Source organism: Anabrus simplex, chromosome 6 (assembly GCF_040414725.1).
Source record: "Anabrus simplex isolate iqAnaSimp1 chromosome 6, ASM4041472v1, whole genome shotgun sequence".
NCBI classification, from domain to species: Eukaryota; Metazoa; Arthropoda; class Insecta; order Orthoptera; family Tettigoniidae; genus Anabrus; species Anabrus simplex.
In genome coordinates, this window is record NC_090270.1 from 246,623,391 (window position 1) to 246,645,525 (window position 22,135).

The following is a 22,135-nucleotide window of genomic DNA, read 5'->3' on the forward strand; positions in this document are numbered from 1 at the left end:
AAGCGATCAAAAGTACCAATTTTGAGGTCTGTAATATCTTCAGTTTCTGAGATATAAGTATTCTCTTTAAAGGCATTCAACCCATTTTCACCCCTTTTTACCCCTCCTATTGGGATTTTCAGAAAACAAAAAAATACGTGTTCCTTTATTTTTAATGAAGATTCTAAATACCAATTTTTACATCTCTAAACTTTAAAACTTTTGAGATATAGATGCACTCATTTTAAAAATTCACCCCCCCTTTCACCCTCGCATTAATCGGATTTTCCAAAAACAAAAAAATATATGTTTCTTTATTTTTGACAGCGATCGAAAGTACCAATTTTGAGGTCTGTAATATCTTCTGTTTCTGAGATATAAGTAGCGGAATCCTGATTAAGGGCATTCAACCCCTTTTTCACCCTTTTTCACCCCTCCTATTGGGATTGTCTGAAAACAAAAAAGTACGTGTTTCCTTATTTTTAAAGAAGATTCTAAATACCAATTTTCACATCTGTAAACTTTTCAAGTTTTGAGATATAGACACACTCATTTTAAAATTTCACCCCCCTTTTCACCCCCTTAGCGACAGAATATCCAAAAATCCCCTCTTAGCGAGCACCTACATTACAATATGAATATATCCCCAAAATTTCATTTCTTTATGTCCAGTAGTTTTGGCTCGGCGATGATGAATCTGTCAGTCAGTCAGGACAAGCTACTTTATATATATATATATAGATATGAGAACACCCATATTACACCACTGATATCAAAGAGAAATATATCCTAAACATGAAATGGTTAGTCCTTTTAAGCTTAGAAACGTATCCATAGTTCATTGGTAAACTACGTATGTCCCTACAATGGCAGTTGCCCATGGAGAGAAGAAAGTCCTAAAGCAATGCTACAATTAAAGCCATTATAAAGGAAAATGAAGGCCTTAGAATTATATCATGTTGCTCTCGAGGTAGCAGAGTAAGCAACACAAATAATCACTGCAGTTTCTGATGACATACTTTCCAGTAAACTGTAATTTAGAAATCAGGTACTCTCAGAATAGTAGGTCAAAATTTAAAGATGCTAACACACGTGTTAATACAGCATTGGTACACAACCAAATTACAACACCCGAGAACAGCAACACTATTAGATAGTTTCTTGAGTTTTATTTAAGATACTGAGCAAGTTGTCTGTGCAGTTAGGGTCATGCAGCTGTGACCTTGCATTCAGGGGATAGTGGCTTTGAACCCCAGTGACGGCAGCACTTAAGATGCCTTTCCCCGGTTTCCCATTTTCACACCAGGCAAATACTCTACCTTAATTAATTAAGGCCAGGGCTGCATCCTACCCACTCATAGCCCTTTCCGTTGCCATAAGACCTATCTGTGTCAGTGTGACATAAAGAAAATTGTAAAAATAAGAAAAAAATATTCAAGATGATTCCTGGACCAAATCTGATCCTCTTGAAGGTGGTCTTGGAGCATAATCTGGAGATTGGTAGTGCATCCATCTTAATAGTTCAGGATGCTTGGCTTCGCTACTTCCAACCAGACAACAGATGCACAGAGCCGCACTCTAGCACAGGAAATCATTTGTAAATAATACAGACGAAAGTTCATTGTTGAATTATGATTTAACATGTTAATTAATAAAGTCTTTCCATAGATGATAATAAATTACCATGAATGCCTGTAGTATATTAACTTGGCCATGTGGTCGGAGTCACACAGCTGTGAGATTACATTCAGGAGATAGTGGGGTCGAATCCCTCCGGCGGCAGCCCTGAAGATGGTTTGCCCATTTCCAAAGCAAGCAGATACTGTGTCTGTACCTTAACTATGGTCATTACCATCCCATCCTAGCCCTTTCTCTTCCCTCCATTGCCAAAAACCTTTGATGTATTAGTAGGACATTTAACAAGTAACAAAACTGTACATGAAGTCCATTCTTTAAATGACTTATATGTCAAATGTGATGCTTTTGTACTGCCACAACAGAAAGGAGTGTTCCATCACTACTGCATTCAAACATGAGGGCCATGGATCATTGCTTGGTATGCCATCAGCATCTTTTATTGTAGAAGTTTTATATCGAATGAAAAATTAATTACAGGTAAAGGGATGAGGTAGAACTATGTACGGTAACTAAGTCGGTAAAGGCGTGCTTAGTTCATGTTAGTGAAGTCACAAATTTAGAAATGAAATACAGCACAGTGGTTCATTCAGCTTACACCAAAACTGAATACCTACTTTAATTCCATGAGGGCAGTCACTCTATTAAAACATGGCAAGCTGAAGTAAGACCCTCGAAACTAAATGATATAAGAGCTAGTTCCATGAGCTGGTGTGACAGGGAGAGTATGAGAGAGTAGACCATGAATGTGCTGTTGCTATATCTCTCCCTTCACTGTGAACAAGTTTGCCACTGCTTGACACACTACTTAACTTCCGGTAGGATAAAGTATTGTGGCGGCATCTAGTATCAATATATGTGTATAAACTCATATATATGTTATAAACTCCTTGAACTTTGTTAGGGCTTCGAAGACTTTTATACATTGATGTTCTGTGCTTCTAATATTATCTTTATTCTCTCTGATTATTATTCATGTTGTTATTTCGCCCCTACGATAGTTGGAGTGTTAATTAAACACATTAATACACCATCCCTGTTCTATTATTCAAGTACGTAATCATCATCAATAACTACATTGGTGACTCCCGACGTGATATTAAAATACGGCGCGGAACACATTTTGTGGTTAGTCAAGTGTGAAAATGACCGATGCCAGCAACGAAACAAATCCACCGCCAACAACAGTATGGAACGAAGCGGGTATTGCTCGCATTTCAGTGAAGATTCCACCCATCTGGAAGAAAAACATAAAGGTATGGTTTCTTCAAGTTGAAACACAGTTTACTATGTTGGGTATCACTAACGAAACCACGAAATTTAATCATGTTGTTGCGTCATTAGAAGCGGATATTGTAGAATTAATTTCCGACTTTTTATCTCGACCACTATCTACCACTCCGTTCACAGAGCTTAAAGCACGACTAATTCAGGAATTTGAAGAGTCAGAGAATAGGAAAGTGACGAAATTATTACCAGAATTAGAATTAGTTGATAAGAAGCCAACTCAGCTCTTGCGTGAGATGCGAACTTTAGCCGGTACGCAAGTCAAGGACGATTTCTTGAAAACCATATTTATGCAGCGGCTTCCTGTTACCGCACGTTCTATATTAGCTACGAGTAAAGATGATCTGGACACCATAGCCACTATGGCTGACAAAATTGTTGAAATTTCACAACCGGGATTAAATGTTTGTGCTCAAACCGCGCAGGCACCATCCACCATTGCAGTCGATAAAATAAATGATGTCAGTAACGATCGTATCTCAAGACTAGAAATGCAGATCGCTGAATTAACACTGAAAATCAATGAATTGAAAACGTTGTCACGTTCTTCAAGAAGTAGCTCACGATCATCTCGTTCCTCACCAAGAAGGTCACGAGACAGGTCCCGATCAGTCCATTCTTTTAATCTTAATAGAGCACTATGTTGGTATCACTTTAAATATCGCAGCAGGGCAAAGAAATGTCAGAGCCCATGCTCATATCAACCACCTTCCGCTCAGAATCCTAACCTGCAGTCAAACTAAAACGCTCCACACTAGCGGCGGCAGGTGATCGGAGTCATTTTTCACGCCGCCTATTTCTCACAGACAGAAGTAGCGGAAGTCGTTTCCTGGTCGATACCGGAGCTGATATTTCTGTTATTCCACCTTCGAATAGTGATCGTCCAAAAAAGACAGATCGTAAACTTTATGCAGCAAACGGCACTGGTATTAACATTTACGCAAAGCGTCTACTAGTACTCAGTTTGGGTTTACGGTGCAATTTCACATGGACATTCGTAATTGCAGATGTGCAATCACCGATTATTGGAGCCGACTTCATTCACCATTACAACCTTATCGTAGATCTAAAGAACAGGCGACTCATTGACCCATTAACATCAGCAGAGACACCTGGCACATTGATTAAAGTCTCGGGCATAGAAACAGTTTATCTAATGCCACCAGATCAAAAACATGGTGACATTCTAAAGAAATTTCCCAACTTGCTCCATGAAAACGTCCATTTCGACATCCCAGATACCTCTGTTTATCATACCATTGTCACAGAAGGACATCCTGTAGCAGCAAAGGCACGACGACTACCACCAGATAAACTCAAAGCAGCTAAAGCAGAGTTCCAACAAATGATCGATATGAAAATCTGCCAGCCATCAAAGAGCGCCTGGGCAAGTCCCCTCCACTTAGTTCCCAAGAAAGACGGATCCTGGAGACCTTGCGGAGACTACCGTGCTCTCAACAACATCACCAAGCCTGACAGGTATCCTATTCCTAACCTTCAAGATTTTAACAGCCAACTACATGGAAAACGAATATTTTCAAAAATAGATCTGATCAAAGCTTATCATCACATCCCTGTACATCCGGGCGATGTACCTAAGACAACAGTGATAACTCCATTTGGTTTGTTCGAATTTTTGCGCACCCCGTTTGGACTCCGTAATGCGGCTCAAACTTTTCAAAGATATATCGACAGTATACTCAGAGACCTCGATTTCGTGTACTGTTATATAGATGACATCCTAGTGGCATCACAAGATGAAGAAGAGCACAAGAAGCATCTTCAAATGCTTTTCGAACGACTCAGTAAGTTCAACATCAGAATCAATCTGAACAAGTGCATTTTCAGTTCAACAGAAGTACCTTTCCTGGGATATGTGATATCTGCAGAAGGAATCAGACCACTACCAGAGCGAGTGCAAACCATTGTTGACTATCCGCTACCCACAACAGTAAAAGAACTGCGCCGGTTTCTTGGCCTCATTAACTTTTACCGAAGAGCACTGCGAAATTCAGCCAGTAAACAAGCAGAGCTTTTGAACCTTCTCCACGGGACTAAGAAAAATGACAACAGAAAAATTAATTGGACAGAAAACCTTCGACAAGCCTTTAATGACCTAAAAAATAGCTTGGCCGATTCAGCATTTCTAGCTCATCTATCTTCAAATTTACCACTAATTTTAATGGTAGATGCCTCAGATTATGCTATTGGCGCATCATTGCAACAAATCAAAGACAATAATCTGCAACCATTAGCATTCTTCTCCAAGAAACTGACAAATGCAGAGAGGAATTACTCAACCTACGACAGAGAACTCCTCGCTGCCTACTCAGCTGTGAAGCACTTTCAGTACATGCTTGAAGGACGTGATTTTCCGATTTACACCGACCACAAGCCACTCACCTTCATGTTCATGTTCATGTTCAGACAAAGCTTCTCCACGTCAGATCCGACACATCAGTTTCATCGGACAGTTCACCACAGACATACGTTACACTACTGGAAAGGAGAACATCGCAGCTGATGTTTGTTCACGAATTGCTTCAATCACTATACCTCCAAATGTCACCATGGAAGAAATAGCAGAAAGCCAACAATGTGACGAAGAACTTCCACACATTAAGAATACGTCACTTGTACTTCGAACAATAATGTTGCCCAATGGTAAAGAACTCGTTTGCGACATGACTGAAGATATGATTCGCCCATATGTACCTCGACAACTACGACAGGCAATTTTCAACTCGCTACACAATCTAGCTCACCCTGGTATTCAAGCAACCATTAATTTAGTAAAAAAAAATAAAGCACTTCATTTGGCCATCTCTAAGAAAGGACGTAAAGACCTGGACATCAGCATGTATTTCTTGCCAACGAAGTCTGGAGACACACCAACAGTGCAGTGGGACAGTATCCTCCAACGACAGCAAGATTCAGTCACATTAACGTGGACATACTTGGACCACTACCTCCATCACAAGGATATCGCTACTTACTAACAATTATTGATCGTTTCTCCCGATGGCCAGAAGCAGTTCCATTAGCTGACATCACAGCAGAAGCAGTTTCATTTGCCATAGTCTCAACATCTCGTTTTGGCGTGCCTCATATCATAACTACTGACCGCGGAAGGCAGTTTGAATGTCAACTTTCCAAATGCCTCACAAGCACACTGGGCATCGTCCACATTAAAACGACAGCATATCATCCGGCAGCAAATGGAAAAATTGAACGATGGCACCGTCAATTAAAATCTGCTTTGAAGGCACAGATGTCTGATGATTGGGTTTCGAAGCTTCCCCTCGTCTTGTTAGGACTTCGTTCCTACATAATTCCGCAAGTCAATACCTCGCCAGTGGAAATGACTTATGGCTCAACAATTAGGTTACCAGGAGCATTTCTCAATGAACAGAAACTAGTAACTGACATCCCAACCTTCGTTTTCAAATTGAAGGAACAGTTGAGGAACCTAAGACCAGTCCCAACAGAACATCACGACCGCAAAAAGATCTTTATACACCCACAGCTGATGACGAGCAAGTTCGTTTTCGTTCGACATGATGCGGTCAGAACACCTCTTCAATCACCATATGACGGGCCATATCCAGTCCTGTCTCGCAGTGACAAACACTTCGAGGTGGAGATGCCAACAGGGAAACAAACTATTAGCATTGACCAACGAGCTAGAATAACATAGAGAGGCGGAAGCGCTGCCTGGGTGAAGCTAATAGAACGAGAGTCCGCCATGTTTCCTGTTGTCACACAAGCAAGGGGGCATGGCCTTTAAATGACGAAAAGTGTAGAAAATACGCATTTTAGAATCACTGGGGGAGAATTAAAGACCGTTGCCGATAGCTTGAAGCATTAAAGCGAATACCGCCGCTTCATCATATTGCGGCACGAGGCCAACATCACGATCAGTTGATTGTAGGGTACCGGTAGTTCGAAATCATCGCAGTGACATACGAATAGGCCTCGAAATCGGAATAAGAGCGTTACCCTGCTTGGTTGTTGTGGTTAAGCGTAAATTAGAATAAAAACGATGGACATAAATATTTATGACAGGAAGCCTTAAAATCATAGGGACCTACAATAATAGGTTACAACCTCATTCTGTTCATATTTTTAAAATTATTGCATCCTCATGAGTACTGTGTTCCTTTCTTAATCTGTTTACCCTCCAGGGTTGGTTTTTCCCACGGACTCAGCGACGGATCCCACCTCTACCACCTCAAGGACAGTGTTCTGGAGCGTGAGACATTGGGTCGGGGGATACAAATGTGAGGGAGGGCTGCACCTGCTATGTTGAACAGGGGCCTTGTGGGGGGGAGAGGAAGCGGCCGTGGCCTTAAGTTAGGTACCATCCCGGCATTTGCCTGGATGAGAAGTGGGAAACCACGGAAAATCACTTCGAGGATGGCTGAGGTGGGAGTCGAACCCACTTCTACTCAGTTGACCTCCCCAGGCTGATAGAATCCCGTTCCAGCCCTCGTGCCCCTTTTCAAATTTCGTGGCGGAGCCGGGAATCGAACCCGGCTTCCACGGGTGGCAGCTGCTCACGCTAACCAGTACACCACAGAGGCGGCCCATGAATACTTTACCACAATAATCGTTTAGTGTAATTATTTATTATGGGATTACAGGAAATTAGAAACACTGACCAGGATGCCTTGGAATCTCAAGGGTACAGACTTTATAAAGGTATACCCGGGAAGAGAGTGATGAAGAATGTCCCACAATTTGGAACAGGATTTTTGGTCAGCCTTAAAATAATAAACTCAGTTCAAGAATTCAGATCACAGTCTCCACGACTCTCAACGCTCACCTTAAAGGCATCTAATAAAATCTATACTATAATAAATGCCCATGCTCCCACTAATGATAAAAACAACTCCTCAAAAGACCAGGAGGAAACAGGAGAATTTTGGGACCTATTGGACCAGACCATAGATAACATCCCCAAACACCATATAAAATTATTAATAGGTGACTTCAACGCTCAACTAGGCAGAGAAAGAAAATACCGTGACATCATCGGAAAATGGCCAGCACACAAGAAAACAAATAAAAATGGAGAGAGACTAGTTGACCTGTGTAGAAACCATAATTTAATCTCAAAATCTACATGTTTTAAGAGGAAACCTCAAAAACTCAAAACATGGAAACACCCTGACTACACTAAAGGAGAATGGCAACTGGACCACGTCTGCATGGACAAATACCACCACAAAGAGATCTATAACGTCAAAGTCCTCCGAGGAATAGACACAGGTTCAGATCACTACGTAGTTAAAATTAAAATTAAACTCACTCCCCAGAGGAGACAACAAAAGCAAGCCCTTAAAACTAAAAGAAAAATAGATCCTACCCAGCTAATCAACAACAAAAATTACCAGAAAGCAACTGAAAAAATAAAAATCACAGACAAACTTGAAGACTTAGTACACAACCTTAAACAAATTGCAGAAGACCTAGCTCCAATTAAACCACGTAAAAAACACCAATGGTGGAACAGTGAATGTGATGAAACAGTGGAGAAAAGACATCAGGCATGGCTATTACATCAGTCCCAAAAGACAGAAATATCCTATCAAAAGCTAGTAAAACAGAGAAAAGAAACTACCCAAGTCTTAAGAAGAATAAAAAGACAACATCATAAGGACACCCTGCAGTTAATTGAAGAACAGTTCAGTAAAACTAAATCAAGGGACTACTATAAAACCTTCAGAAAGCAGCTCCAAAAATATGAACCCCCGACCCTACTGATGAAGGATGAAGATGGTAAGCTGGCCCATAACAATAAAGACAATGCAGAAATTCTGGCTAAACATTTCAACAAGCTTTTAAATTGTGAGGAACCTACAGAACTCCTTCATTTGGACACCAACACCCCGATAAAAACATCACCAGAAAACATCAATCCCCCCACAATAAAGGAAGTCTACCAAGCTCTGAATAAATTAAAAAACTACAAAGCGCCAGGAGAAGATCAGACCTTTGCGGAAATCTGGAAATATGCAGGAACCTCAGCAAAAGTTGCCCTCCATCAACAACTTGTCTCTATCTGGATTAAAGAAGAACTACCAGAACACTGGACAACAGCCCTCATTCATCCTCTGCACAAAAAAGGGGACAAAACCGACCCTAATAACTACAGGGGAATCTCTCTCCTAGACATAACATACAAAATATTTTCAATAATCATCCTTAATAGGATAAGTTTACAACTTGAGAAAGAACTAGGAGAATATCAAGGAGGTTTCAGACCCTGGAGGAGCTGTCCTGATCAGATCATGAGTCTTAAGTTGATAATGGACTATAACAGGAGAAGAAACAGAGATATGGTGATAACATTTGTAGATTTCAAGAAAGCTTATGATTGCATCCATAGAGAATCTCTGTTTAAAATTTTAAGACACCTTGGACTACACCCCAAATTAATAAACATGATAAAATTGACTCTCACCAATACCAAGTCAAAAGTGAAGTTTAGGGGTGAAACATCAGAGACATTTGAAATTAAAACTGGACTGCGGCAGGGAGATGGGCTCTCACCACTATTATTTAACTGTGCTCTAGAAATGGTAATGAGGGAATGGTTTAGAAAATGTCCCCCCAAAATAAAGATTGGCTGAAAAATCAAAACAAATTGCCTGGGTTTTGCTGACGATTTAGCATTACTAGCAGTGGACATAAAAGAAGCAAAAATCCAGATATCAGAACTTCAAAACATTGCAAATAAAATTGGCCTCAAAATATCATTTGAAAAAACAGAAATTATGCCCCAAAAACCAACACAGCTAAAAGAAGTCACCATAAATGGTAATAAAATCAAAATAGTAACTCAGTTTAAATATCTTGGAGAAGTAATAACACATAACTTAAATGAAAAAATCTCAATCCAAGTAAGAACAAATAGATTAGCTAAAGCACAAAAATTAACATGGGATATCTACAAAAAGAAATGTCTATCAATAAATTCAAAAATAAAACACTACAACACAGTTATAAAACCGGAAGCTACATATGCAGCAGAAACACTCTTTTACCTGAATAAACAATCAAAGACTGACAGACTTCAGAAAATTGAAAGGAGGATTGGAAGAACCTGTATCAACAAAAAATATCAGAAAGATGGACAGTGGCGGTTAATACCTAACAAAGTCGTGTACAAAGAGCTAGAACCCATTACAGATACTATGCGTAAGAGGAGACTGGGATTCTTTGGACATATCATGAGGATGCAGGACTCAAGACTTCTGAAACAACTAGTACAACACAATCTCGTCTCAAAAAATACCACAACAGGATGTAAATGGATCAGAGAAGTAAGAGAGGATCTGAAGGAAATAGGCCTTACAACAGAAGACACCAAAAATAAGATAAAATTGAATACAAAACTCAAGAATACAAACCTCCGCTTTACCCTTACACAAAACAAACCAACAACACGCACATTTTCAACTGAGGAAAGGGCACGAAGATCGGAGCGTCTGAAGAAGTACTGGGAGGACCGCAAAGCCCGAACAATCCCTTCAAAGAGACCTGAACGACGGACTGACTAAAGTGATCCTATGTGGTCATAAAAGAAGAAGAAGAAGAAGAAGAAGAAGAAGAAGAAGAAGAAGAAGAAGAAGAATATAGGAGGGATATCATGTTTCTCCCATTACCATATCATACTGGGATTACTAGCTGAAAGGTAAGCTTGAAAGTTGTCCATTATGAAGTGTGGCATAGTTTTAAAAACCAGGGCAACAGACATCTACAATAAAGACTGTATACATTTAAAAAAATTGCAGTAAAATTCTGTATTTACCATACTTAGTGTACGTTTGAATGAAATAAGTATTTTTTTGTGGTTACGTTTCCTTGCTTGTGGGCGCTCCATTTCCTTTATTTGCAAATGAGAATGAAAATTAAATAGGGCTGGAAATGTACAGAGCATAAGCAGCCGAATTGAGTGGGATACCATTTATCTCTTTTCGCCCTCACAACGCATTGTTCCGTTCATTCCTTGTTCTTTAAACGAAATCTGAAACAAAATTCGACAAATACTTACCGTGGCTATCCGTACTTTCGCTAAGTAAACAATAAAATGGATTTAATTACAAACAGAAATTACAAAAAGGAATCTCGGCTATAATTCAGTAATACTTAAAGTACGATACATCCTTGGTTTTATTACTCCGATTAGAACAACCATATGTTGAGCTTACGGCTGGCATTCTTGAAAGCGAGAATCTATGTTTTCACTTCTTAAAACTTAGGGAATTAAATTGGCATGCACGATCTCTCTGTCACCTCAACATATGCTCTCGCGCCAATTCGCTTTGTTTTGACAACCGTTAACATGGCTGCCCCTTATCAACTTGCTTCAAGCAGGGAGCGCTGATGACAGGCTTACAGCCCCTCTATGTTATTCTAGCTCGTTGGCATTGACAGATTGAAACCTGCCTTCCTTCTGGCAGACCAATCATCGGACAACAAGGAAGACATACCTGGAGAAACTACTCTGGACATTCCGTCGAGTTCCATTCCAAAGACTGTCAACCTTCAGAAGAAGACAGGCAGCACTCCATCCAATACACCCGCACCACGGATCACCAGATCAGGTCGAAGGGTCACCTTCCCTCGAAAATACATGGACGCTGTCACTGCGGAGGGAGTGTGTGGCGGCCTCTAGTATCAATATATGTGTATAAACTCATATATGTGTTATAAACTCCTTGAACTTTGTTGTGGCTTCGAAGATTTTTATATATTGATGTTCTGTGCTTCTAATATTATCTTTATTCTCTCTGATTATTATTCATGTTGTTCTTTCGTCCCCACGATAGTTGGAGTGTTAATTAAACACATTAATACACCATCCCTGTTCTATTATTCAAGTACATAATCTTCATCACTAACTACAGTATCATGTTCGAGCAAAGATGTCATAAAAAATTTCACACATATTACACTGCAAAAACAGCATACGAGAGCACCGGCTATTTAGATCTGGTTCTCGCCAGCACAGACCTCGGTGTTGCCAAGCCATGCGCAGTGACAGACAAAGTACAGATCTAGAGCACTTCAATACTGGCTTAATGGAAACATCTGCCATAAGAGCTAGGCAAGCACTGACCTGGAGTCATTATTCAGAAACATTGAACAAAGTTCAATTCGATTGGCTCTTGACAGGACACAGAGAGGTAGGTGCGAGTTATTCAAAGTTTGCATTTTTTATGGGGTTTCACTTGGAATTGCTGAACTCTACAATTATTGCCAAGATTAAGTGTAGAGGAACTTGGTAACGGAAAGAAAAATCTCAATATGAAGAAAACAAACATACATAATGCAATGCAGAGTGTATATTGTTACTCTTACTATTAACAGTGTCAAAAATTCTCTTCATAAAATAATTGTGATGCATGAGATACATTTGTTCTATTGACCTGATAGTTCTGCTTCAAAGTGCAGATGTTGGATTTAGTGAAGGGCTAAAGCAAAATGGAAGAGAACAACATTGTAATATTTAGGCAGGTGGATGAATGAACACACAATTGGTAGCATTTACTGTAAGAATTCTTAACTAATACTAATTGCTATACAATTACACAGGCACACTAGTTATTTCTCTCTCTCTCTGTTCAGTAATACATGTTACCCACTCTGCCACTTTTATAAGCTACAACAATTACACTACACACATCTCTGCAACTGTCACTAGGACCCTAGGGCAGTTCACGATTAAACTCACTGTCCAGCTATAGCAGCCACAAACTTCACAGTTTATGTACACATAACACGGTCTCATAAGTCTGTACGTGATACAAATTTTGCTCAGTTATGGTGGTCTACATTCACTGCCCATTGTCTCTCAACTTGACTTTCGTTAGTTCACACGCAGCACTAACAACACAGTTAAATGTTTTCTGATATTCCCACCTAATCAATACCATGCACGAGGCATGTTTTTAAAGTAAGTACCGTTTTGATATAGGAAAAAGTAATGCTGTTTTTAAACAATCCTTTTTTTTTTCATGTAAGCCTGTACCTTAAACTACTTCTCAGCATAAGTTACAAGCATATTAAGGCACTAGTCATATCGTGAAACCAGCTTCTGAAATCTGCCGCCTGATGTGCCAGCCATTGTCGTGCGGTCATTTTTAGATCATCGTTGTGGCACTGACCTCCTAAATGCTTTTTCAAGTGCAGGAACAAGTGGCAGTCACTAGTCACTAGGCACTGGGTTACGACTATATGGAGGATGATCAACCAAATTGTTCCCAACCAAATGAAGCGATGAGGTCTGGGGTTTGATTAGCCGTGTGAGGTTGCGCATTGTCATGAAGCAAAAGAATGCTCCCTTGTGAGCATCCCATGCTGTTTATTTTAGATTGCGTGAGCACAACTTCTGATGATCTAAGCATCCTGAGACAATTTTGTAAAGAACACTCCTTGAAATTTCAGGCAACTTAAGATTTCTGCCACCTTTCTGACAGTCATAAATGCAAATCAATGGTGATTGTTTGATTGAGTTCAATTTTTAATTTGGTCCAGATTAGATTTAAGATCACTCTTAAGTCCATCTTGACTGGATTTAAGTTCATTCTTGAATTCACTTGTAATCTTGCTGAGAAAAGCCAGGAGCTGTTCAGTATCCATTTTGTTAACTTGCTAGAAAATTTGTACAGACTACTATGCATGCTACCAGTTTATCTCACTTCTGACACCAGTTGCAATGTGTAGGCAGGTTGATAAATGATCACACAACTGGTAGTGTTTATTCTAAAATTTATTAACTATTACTAATTCCTATACAATTGCACAGGTCTCCGTAAACCGTAAAAGTAGTTAGGATGATGTAAAAACCAATAACATTACAATTACACACACAATCACACTAGTTAGCACTCTCTCCCTCTTCTCAATAAGTCACACAAGTTATTTGCTGTGACACTTGCAAAAACAAATATTCTGCAGTTATTGTCACTTTCACCCTAGGGCGGTTTAACAATGAAAATAGGAGGAAAAAATTTAGTTTGGAGTTGAAAAATTGGTTTGAAGTCCTTTCAAATCTTAAAGAAGAGGAAGAGTTGAGTGTGGAAAGAACTTGGGAAAATGTTAAGAACACTTACATGCAAGTGTGTGAAAGAGTAATTGGTTATCGGAGCTATCAACAGAAAGACTGGATGTCTGAGGAAAAACATGGGACTTAATTGAAGAAAAGAGGAAAAAGCTGTAGTAAATCAAACCAGAACAAGGCAACAGAAGTCAGAAGCCCAAAGGAAATATTCAGAAATTGACAAAATGGTTAAAAGGAGTGTGAGAAGCAATAAAAGAAGATGGATTGACAAGCAGGCACAAATTACAGAGGGCCATGCGGTTAGAGGAGCGCGGCTGTGAGCTTGCATCTCAGAGATAGTGGGTTCAAATCCCACTGTTGGCAACCCTGAAGATGGTTTTCCATAGTCTCCCATTTTCACACCAGGCAAATGCTGGGGCTGTACCTTAATTAGGGCCATGGCTGCTTCCTTCCAACTCCTAGGCCTTTCCTATCCCATCGTGGCCATAAGACCTATCTGTGCTGCTGCAACGTAAAGCCACTAGCAAAAATAAAAAATAAAAAAATGCAAAATGCAGAGGAAGCTGAAAAGAAGGGTAATATGAAACAATTACAAGGAAGTTGTCAAGAGGAGGTTATAAGAATAGTAAACCAGTGAGGGATAAAGAAGGGTAATATGAAACAATTACAAGGAAGTTGTCAAGAGGAGGTTATAAGAATAGTAAACCAGTGAGGGATAAGCTAGGAAATATGTTATCACATGAAGAACAATTGAGAAGATGGGAAGAGTATTTTTCAGAAATTTTGAACAAAGATGATGGAAATGAGCAGGAAATGCAAGAAGTAAATGAAGGCTTAGAGAGTGAAGTCTCAAGAATAAAGCTAGATCCCCCAACAAGGCATGAAGGTAGGTTAGCATTGGAACAATTAAAAAATGGTAAAGCAGCAGGTATAGAAAATATAGATCCAGAAATACTAAAAGTGGATGAAGAGGCCACCTTAATTTGTTCCTTCCATTATTAAGGAAAACAGGGATAGAAGAGAGAATTCCATCTAATTGGAAAGAAGGCTTGATTGTGAAACTTCAAAAAAAAAAGGTGATACCGCATTGTGTAAGAATTTGAGAGCAATAACACTAATGAGGATACCAAGTAAAATTCTCTCTAGAATAATTCAAGACAGAGTAAAAGACTCAATTGAGCAGCATCTTCGAAAAGAACAAGCTGGTTTCTGTGCACAGTGCAGATGCGTTGATCTAATAAATATGCTAAAAATAATTCTAGAACAAAGTAATTAATGGCAGCCCACTTTGTACTCGACATTCATAGACTTTGAAAGAGCATGTGATTCAGTAAATAGGACTGTAATGTGGAAGACTTTGGTGAAATACGGAGTACCGCATAACATCTTGAATCTCATGAAGGAATTGTATGAAGGGTATAGATGCAAAGTAGTTCATATGGGAAAGCTCACAGATTATATGAATGTCACAAGTAGAGTTTTCCAGGGATGCATTGTTTCACCAACAATCTTTTTAGTGTTGCTCGATAATGTCATGAGAAAAATGTTGGGTAGAAGGAAAAGAGGAGGGGCGGAAGAGGATGTGAGAGCCAGAATTAGGAAAGTAAATGGAGCCTTTATACAGCTGTATGCAGTGTGGAAGAATAACAACTCTTCAAGGAAGACAAAAATAAAAGTTTTCAATAAAAATGTTAAATCAGTCCTTCTATATGCTTATGAAACTTGGAAGGTTACACGAACTCTCACTAATCCCTTGCAGACGTTTATAAACCGTTGCTTATGATGCATCATAAACATTAGATAGCCTGAAATTATATCCAATGAAGAGCTACAGAGAACAACAAACCAAGTTCCAGTCACAGTGGAAACCAAGAGGAGGAAATTGAATTGGATAGGCCATACTTTGGGATAGCTAGCGGGATCTATAGATCGCACAACATTGCAATGGAATGTGCAAGGCGCACAGGGGAGAGGTCATCCTAGGAAGACCTGGAGGAGGTCTGTATAGGAGGAGGCCCTTGAAGTAGGGAAGACTTGGAAGGAAGTTAAAGCATTGGCAAGTCGACAACCACAATGGAGATGTTTCACGGATGCCCTATGTTCCAGTGGGAATGAGAGGAATTAAGTAAGTAAGTAAGTCACCCTAGGGGAGTTCATGTTTAAATTCTGTGCAGAACTAGTGTCCGCATACTTCACAGTTTATCCATATGTAACACAGTCTCCCAGCTGTACATGGTACAGAGTTCGCTCACTCACAGCAGTCTTACATCCACCATTCGCCAGATTGCATATAAATGAGTGTTGCCGGGCTGAGTGGCTCAGACGGTTAAGGCGCTGGCCTTCTGACCCCAACTCGGCAGGTTCGATCCTGGCTCAGTCCGGTGGTATTTGAAGGTGCTCAAATACGACAGCCTCGTGTCGGTAGATTTACTGGCACATAAAGGAACTCCTGCGGGACTAAATTCCGGCACCTCAGCGTCTCCGAAGACCGTAAAAGTAGTTAGTGGGACGTGAAACAAATAACATTATTATTATTAAATGAGTGTCATAGTATTTGTTTTCAATCCAACTTAGGAATAAATGTGCAATCTGCCTCATAAATTTATACCATACATTTAATTGGCTGTCATATTACAGGCCCTTAAAGATTCTATTTGCGTATAAGAGCCATGTTGTTGGGCCTAAACATATGTTGTTATATATTGACTTCATCACAGTTTCATTGTTTGATTAGTAAATACCATTATGTTATTGTATGTACTAACTAGATTTTGTAGGTACTCTTTATCTTCATAGTAACCTATATATGCTGCAGGAAGATTTTCAAATAATAATACATAAACTATGGATTGTGTCATGTAGGTCTACTAATAAGTGAATATTTAAATAATTAAAATAAATGGTCTGCATGTTGTGTTTAAGCTAATACATCACAAAACAAAACATTTTCTTCTTATTTCTTTCTTCAGAGACTGTATTGTAAAGATAGGTAACAAAAAATTCTTAGAGTAAGATAAAATTCTTTCAAACATTGTAAATTTTTGTATATTTTTATTTCTGTTATATTTCTGTATGTTATTGTAGATTCTTGACAAATTATGGAGGAACCACAGTTCATTAAATGTGAGCCAGGATGGCTGTCAGATACAGAAGATTCTTCAAATTTTGTAAGTATTATTTGTTTCATTATTCACACTTGTATTACAAATAAAACTTTGATCAAATTCTGTAGTTTTAATATCTCCTGAAAAATGTATTTGTACTCTAATTATTAATATTGCAATTCTTTTCCAGGAACCCAATGTGCAATTGGCCAGTGATCACCTGGTGGAGGTAAAGGTTGAACCAGATTTTATATTTGTTGATTACAGTGAAGACGAAAAATATGAAAGTCGGGTGAGTATTATATTTCTTTCATGCCAGGGAGTAAGAGTTTAAGTTATGTTATATCAGGCCTTCATAGTACAAGTAACTGATTTAATTTTCAACAGTTAAAAGAAAAAAAACATTATGAAAAAATGAAAATATAATTTTCTGAAATATAATGATGTTGGCCTCTTCATTTTAAACCCTGTCTCCGTTTTTAAAACTTCAAACTTATGTCCTGAAATATAGCTACTTTTGACTTATACACTTTACCTCCTGCACAAAAGATTTATTTGTATGACTTTTATGTGCAGTACTACACTATTTATACCAGCCTGGAAGATGAAAAAAGTACCTTATATCCATAAATACACATGATAAGAAACAACGTATCTATATTTTAAAATCCAAACTATCCAGCCACTGTATCATAAAAGGTGTGGCTTGAACAAAGTCCAATGGTTCACATTCGTAGGCCTGCAGTCTGCACTAGAATGTGATTTGTTGTATAGGCTGGGAAGGAGCACAACAGTCACACTGGAGACACAGGACTTTCCCTCATCTGAACAGTGACAGTGCACAGATTCCGGTATTTGTGCAGGTCTTATTTAGAGCAGACAGTGTTCTACTTGGGAGATGAAATCCTGTAACAGGGTCTTTTTACTGAGCAGAGGCCAAAGCAGATGGCTGGTATTGGTAGTCCACCCCCTTTCCATTCATTGAATGGATTAAAGTGGTTCTCAGTCACTTCTTTGGTATAAACATTAGGTGGTAGTCCGGACTTCATTCTGCCCCTCTGAAGCTCTAGGATATAGTCGTGAATGGGAAGGTCCAAATTAGCCCTGATCTTTTCATATTCTCTGACAAGAACACTTTTCTCTGGTGGTGAAGTGGCATAATGTGGCTGAGAATAGGAAGACAATAAATAGGAGTGGGTCTGATGACTCCGCTAATCTTCCGCATGGTATTGTTGAGCTGGGAATCAATTAGCTTCATGTGAGGCTGTTTAGCCATGCTGTGACACAGTATTCAGCCACAGAAGACAAGACTCGTAGCAGAGCTCTTTAGGGTTTCTGCACAGGCACCCCACGATATACAACATAGTTTGTTGAAGATGTTGTTGTGACTATTTTAGCTGCTGTATTCTTAAGGTGTTTCCTGAAAAACAAAAGGGTGTGATCTAGGATTACTCCCAAGTATTTAGAAAATTTACTGTTCATGAGGATTTTTCCTCCAAAGGGTACTTTAATTACATTGTTTGCCATTGTTTTGTTGAGATGGAAAACCAGATGAGGCACCTCAGTTTCTGTTGAGCTTGGTTTAAGTTTCCACTTGAAGAAATAGCTTTCAGAAATGGCCAGGTCATCTCCAAGCATTTTTTTCATTTTCATTGTTGCTGCTATGTCTTGTAGCAAGACCTATATCGTCAGCATAGCAGAACTTTTTTGACCGAGTTTCCAGTAGACCTGATATCTATAGGTTAAAGAGGAGAGAAGCCAGTACTGATCCTTGTGGAAGGCCATTGTTAAGTTTCCTTTGTTTCTCATTTGAGTCCCCATGATCACATGGAAGAGTCTGTCACTGAGCATTTTCATGATGAGCTTGACTGTAGTTTTACAAGAAATCAGTCATTGTAATTTGTATATTAATCATTCTTCCTAAACTGTATCATAAGTAGCTGAGACGTCTAAAAACACGACAGAAGTTGTCAGTTGCAATTGGAAACCAGCCTCTATATATGAGGTAAGGGCAAAAATTTGGTCACAGCAGCTGCATTTTGGTCTGAAGCCTGTTTCTTCAATAGGAATATGTTGAGTGATAATGATAGTGCAGATTCTGTTATAAATAGTCATTCTAGGAGTTATAACAGCAGCTCATTAAGGCTATTGGTCTATAGTTTTGGGCTTGTTCTTTCACTTTTCTAGGTTTCAAAATAGCAATAATCTTACTTTTCCAAAATTATTTAGGTATGGTCCCTGTTTTCAAGATATCACTGAAAACCCAAACATGCCATCAAAGCATGGAGCATCTGTGAATTAATAAATACCTTTGCAGTGAGTTATCGCATTTGATGGTTCTAGTAACAGGAAATTTCCCCAAGAACTCGGTAGCCTCTGGAGCAGAGGTGCTCAGCCGGGCGCCCGTTGTGGCTAGCCCAGTGCGGCCAGGCTGGCGTGACGTAAATGCGGGCAGCTTACGCAATAAGCATACATCACAGTGAAGCGAGAGAGCAAACACACTTTGTAGGAAAGGGAGGGAGCATTGACGTTCGATTGTGATTACGAAGCTCTGTTCCACTACTCACCGAAGAGCTGATTGGGCTTCATTATTTAAAATAAAACTCTATAATCGCATTTTAAAAAACCTGATCCTTTCAAGATATTCGGGTTTGATTTATAATGTGCTCAATATAAACAGTCAGTTTTACTTTCTTATATTTATTTATTCATTCAAAGAAAACTGACATGTTAAAATGTTTGTGTTACCATCTACAAAGGTACAGGGTTCATGCATACAAGCTATGATTTACAATTCCTTGGATGAGCATGACATTATTTCCATTTAAAAAAAGTAAAATTCCTGTTATTCATGAAGCTAAAAGTAATATAATTACATAATGCAACAATTATTTTGCACAGTGTTGTAGAGTTGTGTGACTTTCCCTGTTCACTGAATTTCTGAAAAGTATTTAAAATTTAACAGGTGATAATAGTTAGGCTCTAAATGGCGACAGGGGGTTACATCACGAGTTTGGACATAGATATTTACTATCCAAGATTAAAGTACGACGACAGTGCAAATATATCTACCAGGTAGATGCACAGTATGCCTTCAAATAAATAACCTCATTGATGTTATTCCTGGTAAGCATGATAGGATTGTTGGTGAGTTTATCAGATAATTTAAACCCAAACGACAACAAGCTACAGCTTATCCACCTTAACTCCATATTAAATTGAAACCGTTTGTAAAGAATCTCTTAAAATGTAATAGTGAAGACTGTAATTCATTAGTACATTATAAAAATATTTGAGGTTGTGGGCCTAACTCTTTATTGTATCAGGTCAAAACATATAAACTGCAATGAACATAAATAACTTTTTTCTTATAACGCAAATTGAAAATGATGTGAATTTCTGCCCTCTTTCTTTCATTCTTTTCTGCCTCCATTTCAAACTCTGCGTGCATCACCTGCCAGCCCGCCCACTTACAGTGCTGGGGCTCGCAGACCAGAATGCCCACCCGTGGGCACCTCTGGTCTAGAGTGTGAGTTACCTAAACTCATAACAGCCTCTCAACTTCAGCTTTATTATCCCATAAAAGTGCATAGCTATCGAGGAACAGTTGGAGAATCAATGAACGATAGTATAACATAGGTCCAGTTTTATTGTTGCTCAGTTTGTCTCTAAGACTGATTCATTTTAGAGATTATGCACTGCACTTATTCCAGCAGTGAACACATCTGAAACAAGATGTATGGTGTTAAGCTATAGGCTCTGCAATGTATACTAAAATCTGCTGGTTAATTCTAACTAACCAGCTCTGGTGGAGTAAACTTGCAGCATAGAACATCCTTTAGCAGATGTTGCAGAAGTTTGATATTGGAATCAATTGGTTTTCCTTTGAATTTTTGTAATAAAAATTAATTAAATTAAAATTATCGACGGTGAGAAATTGAGAATGTTCTATGTCATTACTGAGTTCTATTAGCTGCAGTATAATCAATTTCATTGGTTATGTGAGAGCTGCATCCATTATAAATATGTATCTTAGTCACTTCTTCCTGGCTTGATAATTAATAGGCATAGATATTGACCTCATATGATAGACATCTGATGGTAACCATGTATTTGTTTTCTATTTTCATTCAGATATTTTTGTATGAACTGGTGCAAAGCAAAGGTGGTATTGTCAGTAGTTTGAAGGAAAATCATATCTTCAAGGGTTATTTTAGTAAAGTGTGACTGGCTGCAGCTATGTAAATTTCTATGTTTATGAGAAACATGCATACACAATCGGACTCTATTGTTCGAACCCCACTGTCGGCAGCCCTGAAGATGGTTTTCCATGGTTTCCCATTTTCACACCAGGCTAATGCTGGGGCTGTACCTCAATTAAAGCCACAGTCGTTTCCTTCCCACTCCTAGCCCTTTCCTATCCCATCGTCGCCATAAGACCTATCTGTGTTGGTGCGACATAAAACAACTTCCAAAACAAAAAAAATACTCTATTTGCAATCCTGGCATCACATTATGTTGTATTTACTATGAGGTTAAAATGTTTAAGACAATTCAACAGTCCACCAACTGCGCAGTATGTTCTGTGATACGATTTCTGACAGCAAAGAACTTGTCAGCCACAGACATTTACCCCCAGATATGTGAGATGTACGGCCCCAATGCAATGAGTGACAGCAGAGTGCATAAACGGGCAAGGTTGTTCAAGGACTTACTTGTACCTTGGGGATATAGTATGCTTTGCTCAGTGTTTGCAGAGATCATATGTTTTATATTTTAGTACAACCTAATTGGTTACTGTATTTTGTGTACTTAAGTTAATTTTAAAACCATTCTTGATTTATTCACATGTCTTATTTTCTGTAGCTCATGAAGAATGAAGATGGCAGTGAGCAGTGTGACATTGGTGCAGCAGTATCACAAGAGTAAGAGACCATTTTATTCCACTTTAATGTCAGTAATGAAGCTCATGTTCTCTCTCAGGGGTGTCATATGTGAGTTTATTTAGCCAGCAAATTGCTGCCAGGTGGCATTTCTATTTGTCCACCTTTATTTAACA

General features: G+C 38.9%; 1 protein-coding gene across 3 annotated transcripts in view; it reads left to right on the plus strand.

Moving 5' to 3' along the window:
* Positions 1-22,135, plus strand: part of LOC136875699 (zinc finger protein 677) — a 48,988-nt gene that overhangs the window by 19,499 nt on the left and 7,354 nt on the right. For 2 of the 3 annotated variants that reach the window (XM_067149260.2, XM_067149261.2), the window contains exons 2-4: positions 17,057-17,139; positions 17,267-17,368; positions 21,943-22,001. In XM_067149260.2, coding sequence (XP_067005361.2) covers positions 17,071-17,139; positions 17,267-17,368; positions 21,943-22,001 — 230 coding nt within the window. In that variant the 5' untranslated portion in view covers positions 17,057-17,070. The remainder of the gene's footprint in view (positions 1-17,056; positions 17,140-17,266; positions 17,369-21,942; positions 22,002-22,135) is intronic. The other variant, XM_067149263.2, reaches the window with a different exon arrangement.